Source organism: Nothobranchius furzeri, chromosome 15, assembly GCF_043380555.1.
Source record: "Nothobranchius furzeri strain GRZ-AD chromosome 15, NfurGRZ-RIMD1, whole genome shotgun sequence".
In the NCBI taxonomy this organism is placed as follows: Eukaryota; Metazoa; Chordata; class Actinopteri; order Cyprinodontiformes; family Nothobranchiidae; genus Nothobranchius; species Nothobranchius furzeri.
In genome coordinates this window covers 26807203-26824900 of record NC_091755.1, presented here as the reverse complement: position 1 = coordinate 26824900, position 17698 = coordinate 26807203, and the positions used below count along the sequence as shown (strand labels likewise).

Here is a 17698-nt window from a genome sequence, read left to right as displayed (position 1 = left end):
ACTTCAGTATTATAATATTAAATTTTTGTCATTACTGTATCTGTTTGATGTGATGATGGAGCCAGTCAGGCTTTGCAGCAGCCAGCTGATTGCTGATTAGTCTGCCGAGCAGACAGCGCAGTGTCAAACAGTTTAAGAAGATTAGCAGGGCCTCACGTTTTCTTCAATCTTTTCAAACAATAATCCACAACAGGCCTCTAATCATTTCAGGAATATCCTTTGGAATGGATTATCAGCAATATGGCTATATGCAGTAATTAGAAAATTAAAATGTTATCCCTTTTGTGTTTTCTGTCCATGTATGTCAACAGTTCCATGTTCTAAATAATCAGATACTGAACTGGAAATGTTATCAATCCTCCTTGTTTCCCCACTTTGTGTTGAGTGTTGTGAAAGCAGATTCAATTACTCCAACTTAAAGGAAATGTTTTAACAGATCCTCTGAGGTGCCCCCAACGGTTTAATGAAATTACAGCGGCTCTCACGACTAATGTCATTCATAGCCCCCCCTGCATCAGCAGATCTCCAAAACCACCTGATTTATTTTTAATGATATTACACCCTCAGTCGACTGTGCCATGGTAATAATCAGGGCTGCTCCAGCTGCTTCTAGATCACATTAGCCAGGCTTAATATTGACAGCGGTGGGCCCAATAAACAATGAAGCTATAGGGAGAGGGAGCTTAAGGCAGCCTAGCCGGTGGGTATCCTGCAGGAGGCAGAGAAGGTGCAAGCCGGGATGCTCCGGTTCCCTGTGCCCTGGAGGACTGGCACCATAATGCAGCTTTTTATTTTATAGTTGGAGCTTTAAACTCCCTGAATCCAGACACAATGAATCAAAACCAAACAGAGAGAAGCGTGGAATCAGTGGTAACTTGATTCTGTCCTTTTCTCTCTATCGGATGTTTAGATGACAGCAGCTCAGCAGCTGCACCTCGGGTCGATCCCCGCTGTGACAAGACATTTGGAAAAACTCACGGGGAACGGCTTTGCAGGGCTCACCTTGCAATAAGAAGTTCATCTCATGAACCTTTGATGCTTTATTAATAGAAAAAATAAATTTGTCAATTCAATTCAAAATCTAATCAGCTCACTTTAATTTATTGTTCCTAACATTTGATTTGATTGGGTCAGAATCATATCATTTATTTAAATACAGATATCTCAGTTGGTTTTGATTATTAAAGGCTTTTTATTTTATTCAACAAATGTATTTTTGAGGCTTGTCTAGCTGCTCCATTTGCATAATGGTCACACTGGGATTCAGACTGGGCCACTTGTGGGATATTTGCACCTGATCACAGATTTACTGTGGCTCCTTGCCAGTAACACCTTTACTGCTGAATCTCTTGAACAAAGACTCACCTGTATTTGTCCTTTTCATGTTGTTCTTAATCAGTAAGATATCCCTTCATGGTGAATTGGTTTTCTATCTTTTATCACAAATTGTTGTTTAGACTGGATGGTATTTTGCATGGGGGCCCACAGATTAGCGTCGTTGATGAGTGGTTGGGTGTAATCCTTTCAGACCCACTCTCTTTCCAAAACACCCCAGGGATGAACCCATCTCCCCGAGGGCCGGCAGCATGGCAGATGGATCCTTCTCCCCCACCTCTCTCTCTCCCCCTCCTTGCACCATCAAATAGCACACCAAAAACAGTGTTGATGTCCTGGGATGGAGGCTGTAAAGTATCCTGAATCTGAAACCACAGCCACCTTTGTATAATGGATCTCTCCTCACTTAGTGAGAATTGCCCTCAGGCCTGATTCCCATTCTCTGGCCACATTTCTGCTGGACTGGAATGTTTTCCAAAGCCATTAGCGCAAAGAAAGGGGAATAAGCGATAAGCAATCTGCTCATAATGTCAAGATGAAATGCTAGATCTTATCTAAATACACTGCAGGATTTGGCTTCTGACATTATAATTATATGGACATGACATCCCATTTTCTTATATATATATATATATATATATATATATATATATATATATATATATATATATATATATATATATATATATATATATAAACACACACACAGTATGTTAGTAGAATAGTAAAATCCAAAAAACCTGGGATTATATTTTGAGTAATCCATTCATGAAACTCTCACTGCACTTAATGTTTTATATTGTTTTACAAACCTGCAGGTTGTATAGTTTGTCTGGAAGTTAGACAATAGAAATTCACATTTAACTTCTAATTATGCAGACATCTATACATTTATTACTAGATTTACACACAAAAAATGCACTTTTGTTCCCATAAAATGTATTTTTACATGATGCAACACTGTCAAGTTGTTAAGTATGAAGTTGCATGCAAGGCAACTCCAAAGCTCGGAGACGTCTGAACTAATAAGCAATCAGAGACACAAAGAACATGCATTTGAACTTTGTCAAACAGCATGTAAGGAAAAGAAACAGTTACTTAGCTGGTTCAAAACTCATAATTCCCCAAACTTTAGGCTTGCCACCCCATGGCACATCCCAACCCCCAAGCCTCCTCCATGCCTTAATCAAATCCAAGCTGCCTCCATCTTTTATGATCACTACAAGGGGCTCAGCTTTCAGAAGCAGACCAGAGAGCATGTGCGTGTACTAGAGCTTTAATTCCTATTGTGTTCTTGTGATCTTGGTGTGCGAGTGTGTCTGTGGTTGGTGAAGGAGAGAGAGAGGGAGAGAGAGAGATAGAGATGAAGAAAAAGACAGGAACAAGGACCCATCTGTCAGCATAGTGCATAAATCCCTCCCCGTCCACTTGAGTCCCCTGGGACAGGAGCGTGACACAACTCACTTGTGGCACGTTTTGTGTGTGTGTGTGTGTGTGTGTGTGTGTGTGTGTGTGTGTGTGTGTGTGTGTGTGTGTGTGTGTGTGTGTGTGTGTGTGTGTGTGTAAATGCAAGCAAAGGGGCGATCCACCAACTGCGACAATAACGGTCACAGATAATGACTCGTCCTCTGGTCATTCCTTTTAACAAGTTTGACTTCTTGGCATTTTATTATTATACTCTGGAAATAAAAATGTAATCTGTGTCCTAAACAACCAGTGTGTTGCAGCTGCATCAGTTTAATGGTTTACTGTAAATTCCTCAAACTTTAGTTCAGACCATGACCTCATCCAGAGGCTTTTGCTGCCCAAACTGGAGCAGGCTAATTTCCTTCCCGCATAGTCAGTCATTTGGGATGCCAATGGGGACTGTGGGAGATGGGAGCTTGAATTCCCCATCCAGTCTGCAGGTGTGTTGAAGCCACTCATGGGACCAAGGGGGGAGTGTTGATTTGGGGGCAGAAGAGTGTGTACCATGGGGAGATCTGGGCTCATCATATTAGTCCTAGAAACACACCCACACCCACAAAACAGATCTCTCTCCATACACGCCTTTCTGACCAGCGCCCTGACCAGAGCAGGGACCGTTAGATGTTTCAGTTTAAGGCCTGAGTGACGCCTGCGCATCCAAGCAACAGATGCCCCCTCCATCCAACCCCCAAACGCTTATATTCGGCCATCTGCTAGGCTATGACCAAATAAATCGTTAGATAAGTGCCTGTTTTATGCAACGTTACCAATTAGTCACGTGCACACGCCTTTTCCCCCTACGTGGAAACGTGGCGCGCGAAAAAACCTACTACAACGGGACCGATTTTGCTCCGGCGTTCGTGTCGGAGCGGAGCGCAGCGGAGCGGAGGTAGTGGAATTTGGGGGTTAGAAGAGCCACAGTTTTGCCAAAGTTACCTCACGAGCACAGCTGTGTGCAGTCGCGCGCACAACGGGATCCATGCTGGGGCACGTGCGAGTCGCGAGAGCTGGGCTGTCAGTGGCGAGTAATGACAATGAACTCCTACTGCGCAGCGGCTCGCCACGCACGAGACTGGCGGGCTTTTATGATACCGAAGCATTTTTATTGTTTTAATAGACTAATTATTTATTAAAACCAAATAAATAGCACATGACAGAGCAACAATCATGGATAAAAGTATTAGTCCCTTTGTGGTCCGTTTACTTCACTCCAGTTCATCAGGTTTAAGCCTATAGAGTACCTGTGTGCCCATAATTGAATCAATCGATTCAATAATCAGATTGTTTTCTAGGGCATGACGCTAAAAATGGAAGACAACAATTGGGTGAACAACGCACACACCTGCTCTTTCAGCACCAAGCTGTCAAAATCATTTAAATGCGCGCAAGAAGGAGCGTCCCAACTCAGCAAACACCGACCAGGCCTGCTCTGAGTTTAATTAGGTGGAAAAATCTTAACCCAACCGACTAATGATCACGCAGGAAGTCGATTAAGATAGCCCAGTTAACCCACGGGACAGAAAAGCGGAACACCAGACATTTTTTTCTTATTTTATGTCCAAAGATGCTTAAGAAAAATCATTGGAAATCTGCGACGTGCCAGATCACGTGACACATTGACAATAAAACGGAGAGTTCTCATTTATGAGATAATAACATGTTCTGGCCTCCATTCATGGTGTGGTGGAACAAACAGCATGCATCAGAGCTTCTTGTGCAATTTGTGTGTCTATTGCGCCAATTAGCCTATTATTGTTCAGATGGGTGAGCAATCTTTTAAGACGAGTCGGGAGGAAAGCTTCTTCCGACCTGGAAGCTTCAGCACTGATCACCGTGTGGATGTAGCCTACACGCCTTTACCTACCACCCCTCAGAGTTTGGGTTTACAAAGGATGCATAATGACCTCCCTATTCTGTGAGCCAGGGTGAAACTCCTAGTCACGAGCCCGACACGCGCTTTTGGATAAATTGATGTTGGGTGGGGCAATAGAGGGAGGCGCCTACCCGGCTATAGGCAGAAAACATCAGTCTGAGCGTGCCATTTGGAGATGAAAGTTCCGAGCGCGTGCATGGCTGCCTGACGGACTGAGAAGCACAGTCTGGGACTCTGGAGGGTGCGCGAGACAATAAACGAAGTTGTTCTGGAAATTTATTTTCCATCCTCTGAGCTGCAGTTGTCTCTGGCTGGATTTCCACACAGGTGAGTTTGATCACAGGTTGAGAGGAAAATACGAAGGAAAAGAAAAAAAAGTTATGTTTACTTTAAACGTGAGCCAAAATATTTTCACCAACAATTTAGAAAAAATGATTAAATGTGTGTTGTATTTAAATTTAAACTAAAATGACATTTTTGTCATCATCATATATTGTTTTTTTTTACTGGCACTCATCAGAAATAACTCGCGTGCGCAGGGATTTGAGTAAAACTATATTAATCTGCCCCACTTTTGCACCACACTGATGATTAGAGATTATCCACAATAATTAGGGCATTTTCTGCAAAGTAATAAAGCTAAATAATTGTCCACAATTGGTATTAATAATTATATAAATATTTAATCAATCAGAATGCGTCCAAGTTTTATTTAAATTTTTAAATCTATAAAAATACAAAGACATTTTAATCAGAAAGATAAATCCTCTGATCTGCATTGTCCTAAAGATGATGTAGGCGGCTTGTCCGCATGTTTGTTGATTTGTATGCTGCCTATTTAATCTTTTAGTTTTATAGGCTCAGTAAATCCCGCCGTGTCCCAGATTGGCACCGTCTCTATGCAGCATAACAGCGGGTAACCAAATATTCACCCATGTCAACTTGCAAGAAATATGCCCTCCTATATATAAAAATAATAAAGATTAAATTAGAGTTTTAATTGTTGCAATGGTGAGAGAATAACTCAGGAGAGAGAGAGAGAGAGAGAGACACAGAGAGAGAGAGAGACAGAGAGAGAGAGAGAGACAGAGAGAGAGAGACAGAGAGAGAGAGAGAGAGAGAGAGAGAGAGAGAGAGAGAGAGAGAGAGAGAGAGAGAGAGAGAGAGAGAGAGAGCTGTCCACTCAGCAGTGCTGAAATGGGACAGAGTTTCTGGAGCCCTTTCATGATTTCTTGTGTAATCGGCCAGGCACTAGCTTTGGACATCAACAAACAAAAAATATGTTCAAATGATTAGATATGCACTATGATGTAAAAATAACATTTTGAACTGTTCTTCTTTAGATCAAAATGATGACCAAACATTTTGGGAAGAGTGACGTGAGCGAGTTGGTGAGTTCCCTCAGCTGGCTGGAGGAGGATGGCAGCTCTCAGGATGGAGATGAAAGTCCTGAGATGAGAGGTCGCCATGACCTGAACGTGGGGGGCCGGATCCGCTCCTACACAGAACTGGGTAGTGAGGACATGGAGGAAGAAGAGGAGGAAGATGACGATCACGAGGAGGAAGTTGGGCCAAATGGAGAGAATGGCCCAAAAAGGAGAGGCCCCAAGAGGAAGAAGATGACCAAAGCTAGACAAGAGAGATTTCGTGCTCGGAGGGTCAAAGCCAATGCCAGAGAGCGCTCTCGTATGCATGGACTGAACAACGCTCTGGATAATCTACGGAGAGTGATGCCCTGCTACTCCAAAACACAGAAACTGTCAAAGATTGAGACTCTTCGGCTTGCTCGTAACTACATCTGGGCTCTGTCTGAGGTTCTAGAGAATGGTCAGTCCCCAGAGAGCCATGGGTTTGTGGATATGCTGTGTAAAGGCTTATCCCAGCCCACCAGCAACTTGGTGGCTGGTTGTCTGCAGCTTGGACCTTCTCCTCTAATTCTGAACAAGCTGGAGGACAAGTGTGGAGGCTCTGGAATGAGTGATGTGGTGGCTGGACATCCCCTCAGCTACCCGTCACCAGGCCTCCCCAGCCCTCCTTATGGCTCCCTGGAAGCTTCACACCTCCTTCACATGAAAGGGCTGAAAGGGCCCACGTACGACAACCCCTCCCCTAATGAGTGCAGCAGCGGCACCCCTCCATACGACGGGCCCCTCACTCCCCCTCTCAGCATCAGTAGTAACTTTGCCCTGAAGCAAGAGCCTTCTCCACACGACTCAGAGAGGAACTTCACGGCTCATCCTGGCCACCACTACCTCTCATCCCACCATTACCCCACCTCCACGGCTGGCAGCTTACCAAGGGGGCCTCAGGCTCACCCGGTCTTTCAGGCATCACGTTATGAGCTGCCCCTGGATGTGGCCTTTGACTCCTTCACCTCCTCTCACCTGATTGCCTCTCAAATAGGCACCATTTAGGGAGTGATAGCACCAGAAAGTGACTAAAGAGACAGAGACAACTACTTTTGTATAAACTGCTGTAAAATGACAACCCTTGAACTGATTGTATAGAAAAATTTGTTTTTGATTTATGTTGTCGAGGTCTCAGAGAGCAGTGAAAGCTCAGAAAAGAGACTCATTACCACAACACAGTCTACCTGATGCAAAATGCACCTGTTTTTAAAAATTATTTATTCTTATTTTGGATTATGTTAGTAATTAGTCTCCAACTATTTCTGAATCTGCCATCCCTCTCAGGTGTTATAGAGGAAAAACATGATATTCATTTACTAAATTAAAATAGATTTGAATAAAGATTAAAAATGTCAATGAACCCAAGAATTAATCCAAAAATCACCCATCTGAAATTGTGCACTAAGGTCTACAGTCAACGTCCCGAGTTATATAAAGCAATGCTTTTATTTATGTCTGTATTTAATATTTATTTTGATAACTTTGCATCTTTTTAGAATATTTTTTCTTCTCAACACTGTTTGTCTCTCTGTACTTTGTTGCCATTCCCTGGGCACTCTACTGTATTTATGCTATTTATTTTGAAGTCTTTCAGGTTCTTGTGTCACAGTTATTTGTCATGTTCTGTTAATATTTTGCTGTTTCGCACTTAATTGAATAAATAGTCTTATATTATATACTATTTCCATAGAAAAAGCGTGTGGCATGACTTTTTAAACATTTCTTAAATCATATTTCACTAGACGAGCATCAGCTAAACAACAATTTGTCAAGATTGAACTATAATTACACAACCTTTGTATTTTTTACATTAATAATAATAATAATAATAATAATAATAATAATAATAATAATAATAAATTGCACTTATATAGCATTTTTTCTAGACATCCAAAGACGCTTTCACACACTCTCACATTCACACACTGCTAGTGATGGTAAGCTACTTGTAGCCACAGCCGCCCTGTGGAGGTCTGACAGAGGCGAGGCTGCCATTTGGCGCCGTCGGCCCCTCTGACCACCACTAACACAGGCAAGTTGGGTGAAGTGTCTTGCACAAAGACACAACAGCAGGATACCCCTGGCGGGAGCTGGAATCGAACCCATGACCCTCCGATCATGAGGCAACCCGCTCTACCACCTGAGCTACTGCTACCCCTGTATCTTATAGTTTAGATGTTTTGACGTTAATTACTGTTGAAAGGTTATGAACTTGTAGCTCTCTGAATAGCCTCCATTTGGAGAAACTAAGTAGTTCTGACTGGATTGACAAGCTAGTCACAGTGTCACAGGCTAGTCACAGTGAGGACAGAAAATTCAGTCAACTGTTTAAGAACTAAGCTGAAAATGTTCATAGCAATTCAACCAGCAGTTTAAAATTAACACACTTACACGCACTCACAGAACGTTCTTTTCAGCCAGAATAAACAAAACCAAATGATACAAGTGTAAATGTTTATTTTGAAAGTTATTTGAATAACCTGCTGCAATTTTTTTGGGAGTAGCTTGAAGACCGGGGGTGAAGGTGATGCAGGAGTTAAGTGCTTGCCCCGTAATCGGAAGGCTGCAGGTTCGAGCCCAGCCCAGTTTGTCTTTGTGCCCTTGGGCAAGACACTGAACCCCCCTTGCCTGCTGTTGGTGGTCAGAGGGACCGGTGGCACCAGGGCTCAGCAGCCTTGCCTCTGTCAGTATACGCCCCAAGGCAGCTGTAGCTCCATCGTAGCTCATCCCCACCAGTGTGTGAATATGTGTGTGAATGGGTGAATGACTGATTGTGTTGTAAAGCACCTTGGGGGTTCCAGCGTTCTAGAAGGTGCTATATTAAATATAGGCCATTTACCATTTACCACCAGCAATCCATGGGCCAGTGTGACTAGCCATTAGCCCATCAATCAATTCAGAACTAATGTCCTTTTCTCCAAATAGATGATGAAAGACGTTTGCCCGTTTTTTCCTCACAGAAACCTGCTTTAAAAGAGCCGATCCTTCATAAAGGGAATCCTTTTGTCTCTCAAGCCAGTAACTAAAATTTAGCATATGTAAATCAAAGGTTTTGGTGCTGTAATTTTCCAAACACACTAATTATACACACATTTAGTCTCAGTTCCTTTTAACCTTTACCTTTTAAGTTAAATTACAAGCGAGTCTCTCCCCAGTAACTGTTATTGTATTATGAACACTTCAGCAAAAACTCACAGAAAAACAGAATCCTAAACCAATGAAAATAAATAATCTGACTGTTGTTGCTCTGAATTGTTTCACAGTAATTAATGTCAAAATGTAACATCAAAAGAGAATTAATCGCTCCCTCTGTTGCAGGATGCAAGCATCTCTGTGTGTGCGTGTGTGTGATGCCATTAAAGACTTGCTCAGAGGTTTTGGGCCATGGGAAAAGCGCTCTGGGGAACAGGTGAATTTGTCAGAGGCTTTTCTGTGACCCCATCGCTCACTTTCACTCACATGTTCTGTTTTCCCATCATTGGCTCATGCCAATACACCGTAGGCTAAAATCACACGTTCACATATAAATAGATTAATTAATTAAATGCCATCCCGAGGTAACAGCACAAGTGTTGCTAGTTAGGGCGAACTTTTTAAAGTTATTAAAACAACAAAATATAATAAAAAATCATCACAAATCCTTTGAGATGAGAAATCAGCTCCCAACACATTTATATCACTCAGCTAACGAACACATCATTGGTTTTGACTTCATTTGTGCAGTTGAAGGACATTATGGCACTTGGAATAAACAAAGAACAAGTCAGCAGAAACAGGCTAATGAGGGTTAGAGATGGTGTGCACAAGTGTGTTTATCCTTGTGGTCCTTTGGACAATCACACTGAGGTAAAAAGGTACTTTGAAAGTTTTTGTCCAAGAGGACTTTCCTTCTCTTCAGCTCTCACTCCAAATGTTTGTCTTTTCCAGTCCTGGCTGAAGTGGAGAACGGCCGCGGAAGAAAAGCGAATGATTGTTTCAGTGGGCGCTGCTGGTTCATTGTGAACGCAGCCTGTTCTTTCTCTTGACCTGTGACCTCGATTGTTGTTGGGATTCTTGTTCAGGGAGGGTAGACAGCTGGGGGAACTGCGGGGGGGTGGGTGGGGGCTGGAGGCGGGGCTGATGGACAGCTGGGCCAAGATGAGGAGAAACAGAGGAGCGAGTGAGAGAGAAGGATGAGGGGGAAATAGGGAGAACATGTTGTGGAAAAACAGAAGCGGAGGAAGGAGTGAACAAGAGGGCAGATGAGGTGACAGAGGTCTTCGCTCTTCATTCACAAGTTTGTCCTCTATGCTCTCGTGCATTGGCCTTGGCACGGGAGTGACACATAGCTCCACAGATAGACACTTGGCCTGTGAGAAAGTGCTGGCAGAGTTATCTGGCGCACATCGTCTTTGTTTTGCTGCTTTTTTCTTATGACAAAAAGTTGTAGGGGGCAGGGAATGGGAATTATCCTCTGGAGTCCAAATACACGAGTGGGTGGATATGGAAATAATCCTCGTAAATTGACTTTGGATACAAGATTACAAAACACAGAAGCATGGATACAGGGGATTGGGGCAGGAGCAGAGTTTAATGGTCCCATCAGAACATTTAAGAAGGTCTAGAAATGACACGTTTTTCCAAAGTTTCACATGTCCTTCAGAAAGAGATGTTTTTATATGCAAAAAGCTATTTCAAAATAAAGTGCTTTGTTTTCTCATCTTGAGTCAGGTGGCTCTGATAGTTTTAGTTTTGCATGAGAAATCAGTAATTTTGTGGCTTGTACACAAAACTTGACAAGTTGAGCATTTTCAAATATATAAAAACATAAAGATGGTGTGTTTTAGCCACAGCGTAGCATAAAGTTGGTTCAACCTTTATGTCTCATTCTGCCCTGCTGATGTTTCAGGTTCTGGGTGTTCTTAATCCAATGGCCAAACACGAGCAGCACAAATGAAAAGTTTCTGATCCATAGGCGCTAGATGGAGGGATAAAGCATTGTGATTAAGACTGTACTGTTGGGGCCATAGGAGGCTGGAAGGCTTTAATCAGTGTCTGTGTGCTGATAATCCCTCTGCCTGTAAGCTGAGGCAAATACAGAGACCCCACCACCCCCCAACACACACATGCATGCATGCATGCATGCACACACACTCGCGCGGCTATGTGAGGTGCAAAATGCAGTCTAGTTACACATTTGTTTGTGAGACGGAACAGAGAAAAGGTTTATTTGAAGAGGAAAAGGAGAACACCATTAAAAGGGGACAGGTCATCAGTGTGGGATAAAATTCAAAGATGTCAGACTTGAAGTGCAAAACAAATGCAAAAAAATAAAAAGTAAAATGACCTCCTTTCATTGAAATTCAATAAATGAAATCAGGTTGAAGGACATTAGGAAAATCATGCAATATCATGAGAATGTAATATTTATATCCAAAGACTCCCCCCTTCTCTGAACAAACTAAAATGTTTGGAATTTCACCGCAAACCAAAAGGTAAAGGAACTGGTGGCGGATTTCACAACAAAAAAAAGAAAAAAAAAAGCTTACTTCAGTAATTGAACAATAAAGGATAATGTGACATTTATAAAATGCAGTTTTTTTTTTGTTTTTTGAAATTTATGTGGACAAGTGCAGCCATTTCTTGTTAAGTGAATAGTTTCACTTGGTAGAGGGGCTGTAACTTGTGACATGAAATCTTAAATCCCTACATTTTCAGCTATCCTTTCATCTCATCTCCTTCATAGCTGCTTCTCTTGTTTTGAAAACTGATTAACTTGAAGCACGTCAACAAAAATTTAAGCAGTTACACATTTAAAAGTAGTTATGAAACTGTGATAAAAACAGAAATTAGCTCTAAAGTATGAGAGATTGAAGCGGGCGATTCTAGCAGGCTCATTACCTCTGGTGTATAAAGGTGACAGTGGTGTGCATGATGAAGAGGGGTGGGCCGTCCCCTCCCAGAGTTCCCTCAGACTAAATGGGTGTAGGAGTTAAAGAGCTTCTAATGGGATCTGGATGCTGTCGTGTTTACCATGGCCCCCCTCTGCACGCCCACCGCATTGTGGAAGTTTCTGGGCTTAGGGACTCCACAATGGGCTGAGTGAAGGGACAGATGGAGGTCTTTTTAGACGATGGTACAAAACACTGCCAAGGTAGGAGCGTTGTGGTGTCTGAGAGAACGGGCAGCCCAAACACCCAACTGCAGACATGTTAGAGGTGGAGGAGGGAGAGAAAAAAGACCTCGCACTTTTATTTATTTTGCTCCTGCAAATTTCCCAGGATCCAGGCTTATTCCACCTGCCTGTCATACAGGTTACATTTGTGCAGAAATGGATGCAAGACAATTGCAATTAGCTTTGAAACCAACATTTGTGCAAACAGATGCAAACTCACATGAAACTTTGTCAGCATAGGGTCATTTGAGATGGCAATTGATGTCATTTAGGGACGCGGTAGGCCATCGGGGGAGAGTGTGTCTGATAGATGCCCATGAGGAGAGGATGAGGAGGGCAGAGGGAGGTTCTGCTTGTAGGAGCAACAGATGGGGTCTGATGGAAAGCTCAGGTTGTAAAGTTTCTGTTGGTAACATCTGTCTGTCCATCTGCTACATTTTGCTGTTTACAGTTTGCCCAGCAGAGACGAAGCAGTAAACTGATGGAAATGTAGTTTCTAAATTTCAGATCTGAATGTCGCAGCAGTGGACTAAAGTTATATTACTGTGTCTGCAGAAAACATATGGCAGTCATAACCAAAACATTCCCACCCTAGATGGGCTTATTCCTGCAATCTGTTCTGTTTATTCCCTTTGTTCTTTTTCTGGAGCATGTACAGATAAGTGGATTGACACAGAAAACGTATCCAAATCTCGATTAAACTCCCATTTGTAATCAATACGATTCACAATATTTCTGAAATAAACATTGGTCTTCCTCCTCCTCAGGAGTTTAAACGGTTCCAAGAATGTTTCACAACAGAATTACAAAAGTCCAGGAGTTGAAACGTAATGGTTTCATTAGAAATGTCACATCACCCAGGAGTATATTACTTTGTCTAAAAATATTCTATTTTATCTGCTGTGAGCGGATAAAAGAGAATTAAGCAGCTGATCTGGGCTCAGTGGCCAGAGTGTTACATTAGACATTAATCCACAACAGTGGAAGGTTGGAGAAGGGATGACATTTTTAATCCAGTGTGTCATCCACCCAGCCATCCAATCAGTCACACAAGGGGCAAATTACTTGTTTCTCCAATGGAAATAACAAAAAACCCAATTCAGGTTCACCTTTACTAAAATTACATCTAAATTCTTCTAGAAATAGTTAAAACTGCAAAGCTACGAGACTGCTTTCTAGGAAATATGTTGGATCACGGACACACAATGCAGTTTCCAAGCCTCCAAATCGTCCTGCAACGCTTCTTGCACCCTCTCAGGGTCAGACAAGTGTCCCGGCAGGCCCTGTCGGTGAACACTGTCCTCCTATATGTAACAGATGTTACTGGGGCAACAGTTGGTATTGAAAAGGAGGGGCTTCAGGCCATCTGTCCAGGGTCAAGGCTTGAAAAGATGCGGCTGAGATGGTGGCACGTTCAGGAAAATGGTAAGTATTCAGTTTAAAGGAGGGAATATAGCCAACATTGTCATGCTGCTCAATGTGAGCTTTCATATCAGGACGTTTGAAGGTTTAGAGTGAAAGATTGAGACTCCCATGAAGCCTTCTGGAACCTGGGTTCCGCTCAAAAGCACCACCTTGTGATTAGAGACAGTACTACAAAATGTTAAGAATTCCTTTATTCAGTTTATAGACCTTACTTCACATAAAAAAAAAAACAAATAAAAAAATTATATTGATTCCAAGCGTGATTTCAGATCTTCGAGCATTCTGTCTATTTTTTCTCTCATAAATGCCATATTCTTATGACAAATCTTCCTCTAGAATAAAAAAAAGACAAAAAAGCTGAAATTAACACAGCTGCATAATGAATTTAAACTAAAAAGCTTGCTTCACGCACCATGTACGTCTTCATCCTCTCTTTCTCCAAGTCACAGAACTCAGACATGGTTAGCTCAGTGAAGCATTTCTTCATGGATAAGAAGCCACAGTTAGGGGAACGTTTTTCATGCTCATACCTGGACAGAACAGGGAGGACAAGTGTCAAAGCACAAAAAGCAAAGATCAAAATAATGACAAAAAAAAATTAATAAAAAACAGCAGCTTCCTAAAAATGTTGGAAAAAGTAAAGCATCCAACAAGTGTTAGGCGTCCAAAGATAATGTAGGATTTGTTCAGTGGTTCCCAGGGCTGGGTTAGGACCTCTATGGGTGTTGAGATGAAATTATACTTTAATGATTTACAATAAATACAGAAAAAATGGCTGCATATAAATTATCTGAGTTCAATAATGATATATGATACAGTTTAAAATAACAGCATTATCACAACACACATCTTTTCTGCAACATTTTAAACAAATCCAATTTCATTTCCTGAGACCGAAGCTTTAGTTTGGTTTATCGTACTCTACTGATGGATTCGATTTATCGGGCGACAAGTGACATAAAAGTCAGAGCCTGAGGAATGTGATGTTCTTTTCCTACCAGGGATCATCATCTGGCTCCCAGCCCTCCAGCTCCAGCAGACAGAAGAAGCAGCAGGTGACGTCAGGCTCGTTCTCACTGGGGCAGTGGACAAAGCCGGCCGTGGCCATCTGCAGAGACAGGAAACCTTTTTATTTACAGCTCATCAGCAGCAGAACGCAACAGGACAGGTTCCAGTGAGGATGAAAGGAAGATCTCCCTTTGGCACCTATCAAGGTTCCAAGCTGGTAACATGACACACAGTGTTACTGATCAAGAGAAGTGTCAGCAGCCCGTTTATAAAGAGATGACGAGATGAGCAGGGGGAAATGCCTGTTCACTGATGAAACCCAGACATGTTTAACCACTAAACAGGAGCCGCTAATGTCTACAACACACATCTAGGGTGTAACAATGTAAAAGGAGGATTTGATTAAAGTGTAGTCTATCAAATCAGGAGGGTTTAGCGTACATCACAAATTCAGTCTTGATTAACTAATAAATTAGTTTAATCGATAAAGCCCCTGTCATTATTATTATTATAATGTTGCAATGCAGACATGTTAAGTAGCATCAAAACACACTAATGTGTTCCATCCTACCTTTTCAGGTGTGCAGTTACAGTCTTCTCTGAAAGGCCAGTCTGTAAAACTTTGCTCACGCATATCAAGACAGTACATTTTATCGTAAGCTAGGAACCTTGTTGTCAGCTCGTCTCTCCTTGCCATGTTTTTGGATACAAACTGACTCAGATTAGTTTGATTTCCAGGGTCGGTGTTGAGGAAGACACATGCTGAACGTTCTGCACACCTGCACAGGTGTTCTTCTTCTTCTTCTTCTTCTGGGGTTTATTGGCAGTTGGCAAACAACGAACGGTGCATTACCGCCACCAACTAGTGGAGTGTGGACTGGAACAGCATTCTCAAAACAAAACAAAACCAAACAGGGAAATAAATAAATAAATAAATAAAAAACCTCAAAGTCTCCCAAACACCTTTATCTCGTTCAAAAACCGAAATAAAATCTGAAAACAGGCACTTCTTGAATGAAGTCTCATTAAATCAACAAGATAGGTGTTCTTCTTCTTCTGTTGGTGTTTTCTTGGCGGCTGCACAGGTGTTTTCACTTTAAACCAATTACTCTCTGCTCCAAGAAGGAAGAGGTGACAAAATTGAAGTTAATCAGTTTTTTAAATGTACATAAATATGGATGAAAGGCACTGTTTTTGCAATTCATGCCTTTCACAAATAAATAATGGACACTGATCTAATTAGAATAATCTCAAAGGGATACTCTTTTTTTTGTACGTGCTTGTATTTATGCAGCCACTTATTACCTTTATCATGTTACAAAAATCCACTTTAGTTTTTATGTTTGCCCTAAGAATTTAACATTTTTTTGACCCTTGAAATTACTTTGCGTTCGTTTTTTTATGATAAAGTGTCTCTTCTTTGCATTCTGTGTCTCACATTATTAAGCTGGTTACCTACTACAAGGATACTTTAGTGGATAGATAACTTTTTCATATTTTTAAATCACTTTCTTGAGCCAGTATGTGCTAAAACGACTTTTACGGGTCAATGAAAGGACACCCAGCCTCTACCGCCCCCTGTGGCCTGAATATTCCTCTAGCAACTTCTGAGTTGCCGGTCCGGTCTTTTGGGACTAGATAAAATTGAGCTGCCTGCCATACCTGGTGCTGCAGTCTAGTTTGAGCAAATTTCTTGCATATTTTAAATTATTAACACAGCTGATTTGTTTGATTTAGTGATGAATCACTCCTTTAGAAACTAAAGAAGGTTGGGAGACATTTCAGCTGTTAGATTAAGAACACACAGGGAGGAGATAAATCTTGCTTTACATATTACAGACACTAGAGGGTGCTAAAAGCAAGCTAACTCTGCCCAGTCAGTCAAATCTGACAGATATGTTCAAATGAAGATAATATAAAGTTCCTTTTGCTTTCCTTTCAACTTAGCCAATAAGTTAGTCAAATTCAAGTTTTGGCATCTTAATTATATTTATTCTGTATATCAGATGCTGTTCACTCTCATTTCTCCAACAGTAACCTCCACAAAGGAGATGGGTTCAAACTTTCAGTGACCTAACATGAATTATTATTATTATTATTATTACTATGTTAATCAGATGTTTGTTCTGAAACAGACTTGTCAGAACTGAGTTCAGCCACATAAAAGCCCAAAGGTTGGTAGTTAAATTTGATGTTTTTAGTGTAACCTTTGGCAGCGTGTTTATTACAGTGTGAAACAGAGCTGGTTCTGGTCTGTGGTGTGTCTCCGTAACTCTACCCCTCAGGCCCCTGAGTGCTGAAATGTGCTTACAGCTGTACGCCACCGTCCCTCTCCCCCTCTAACCTTATCTCTGCAGACAGCCTGGGGAGGAACAAGCTCCCAGCTCAGAGAGCTCAGAGCTTCTGGTTCTTAGTGTGTGTGTGTGTGTGTGTGTGTGTGTGTGTGTGTGTGACACATTCTTACAGCTACCAGTGCTCTGAGAGATGATGCTGTGTAAGAACTAATTGAGAGTTGGGTATATCTGAGGTCACGCTGTTAGTTGTGTTGAGTGATGTGTGTGTGTGTGTGTGTGTGTGTGTGTGTGTGTGTGTGTGTGTGTGCGTGTGTGTGTGCACATGCTGGAGGATAGCATGAACCTCTGATTTTCTCCACATGTGTGTTACTGCAGTCATACAGCATTTTTCTGCACCTGTGAGGTAACCATGCCAAGGTGATCCAGGATTTAGGTTATTACTTTGCTACAATTAACGAGTGGACTGTTACAAAAAGAGGGGTTTACCATAACTTCGATCATTTTAATCATCATACCAATAAAAAGAATCTTTCCAGTCCTGCTATTCTCTATCTCATCGTTTAAAATCTACTCTTTTTCTGACACAATTGTGCTTTCTTATTAAAGTCTACTGGGATAAGTTGCTGGAATCTCCTGCCTTAGGTTTGATTTCACACAGCGCTGACACTGAGAGGGGAGGGAGGAAGAAGAGGAGGAGGTATGAGGTAGAGAGGTGGTGGTGGAGGGGGGGGGG

At 41.9% G+C, this 17698-nt stretch overlaps 2 protein-coding genes across 2 annotated transcripts; one reads left to right on the top strand and one right to left on the bottom strand.

Annotated features, from left to right (window-relative positions):
- The first annotated feature begins 4790 nt into the window (after positions 1–4790).
- Positions 4791–7762, top strand: neurod4 (neuronal differentiation 4). The gene is made up of 2 exons (XM_015967860.3): positions 4791–5002; positions 6019–7762. The coding sequence occupies exon 2, from the start codon at positions 6025–6027 to the stop codon at positions 7087–7089; it is 1065 nt and encodes a 354-aa protein (XP_015823346.1). The 5' UTR covers positions 4791–5002; positions 6019–6024; the 3' UTR covers positions 7090–7762.
- Positions 7763–13839: 6077 nt separating this feature from the next.
- birc5b (baculoviral IAP repeat containing 5b) lies at positions 13840–15743 on the bottom strand. Its single transcript, XM_015967462.3, has 4 exons — positions 15243–15743; positions 14662–14771; positions 14076–14193; positions 13840–13995 (listed from the first exon to the last, which is right to left on the bottom strand). Exons 1-4 carry the CDS (start codon positions 15366–15368, stop codon positions 13906–13908), a joined length of 444 nt encoding a protein of 147 aa, XP_015822948.1. The 5' UTR covers positions 15369–15743; the 3' UTR covers positions 13840–13905.
- Between the last annotated feature and the right edge of the window lie 1955 nt (positions 15744–17698).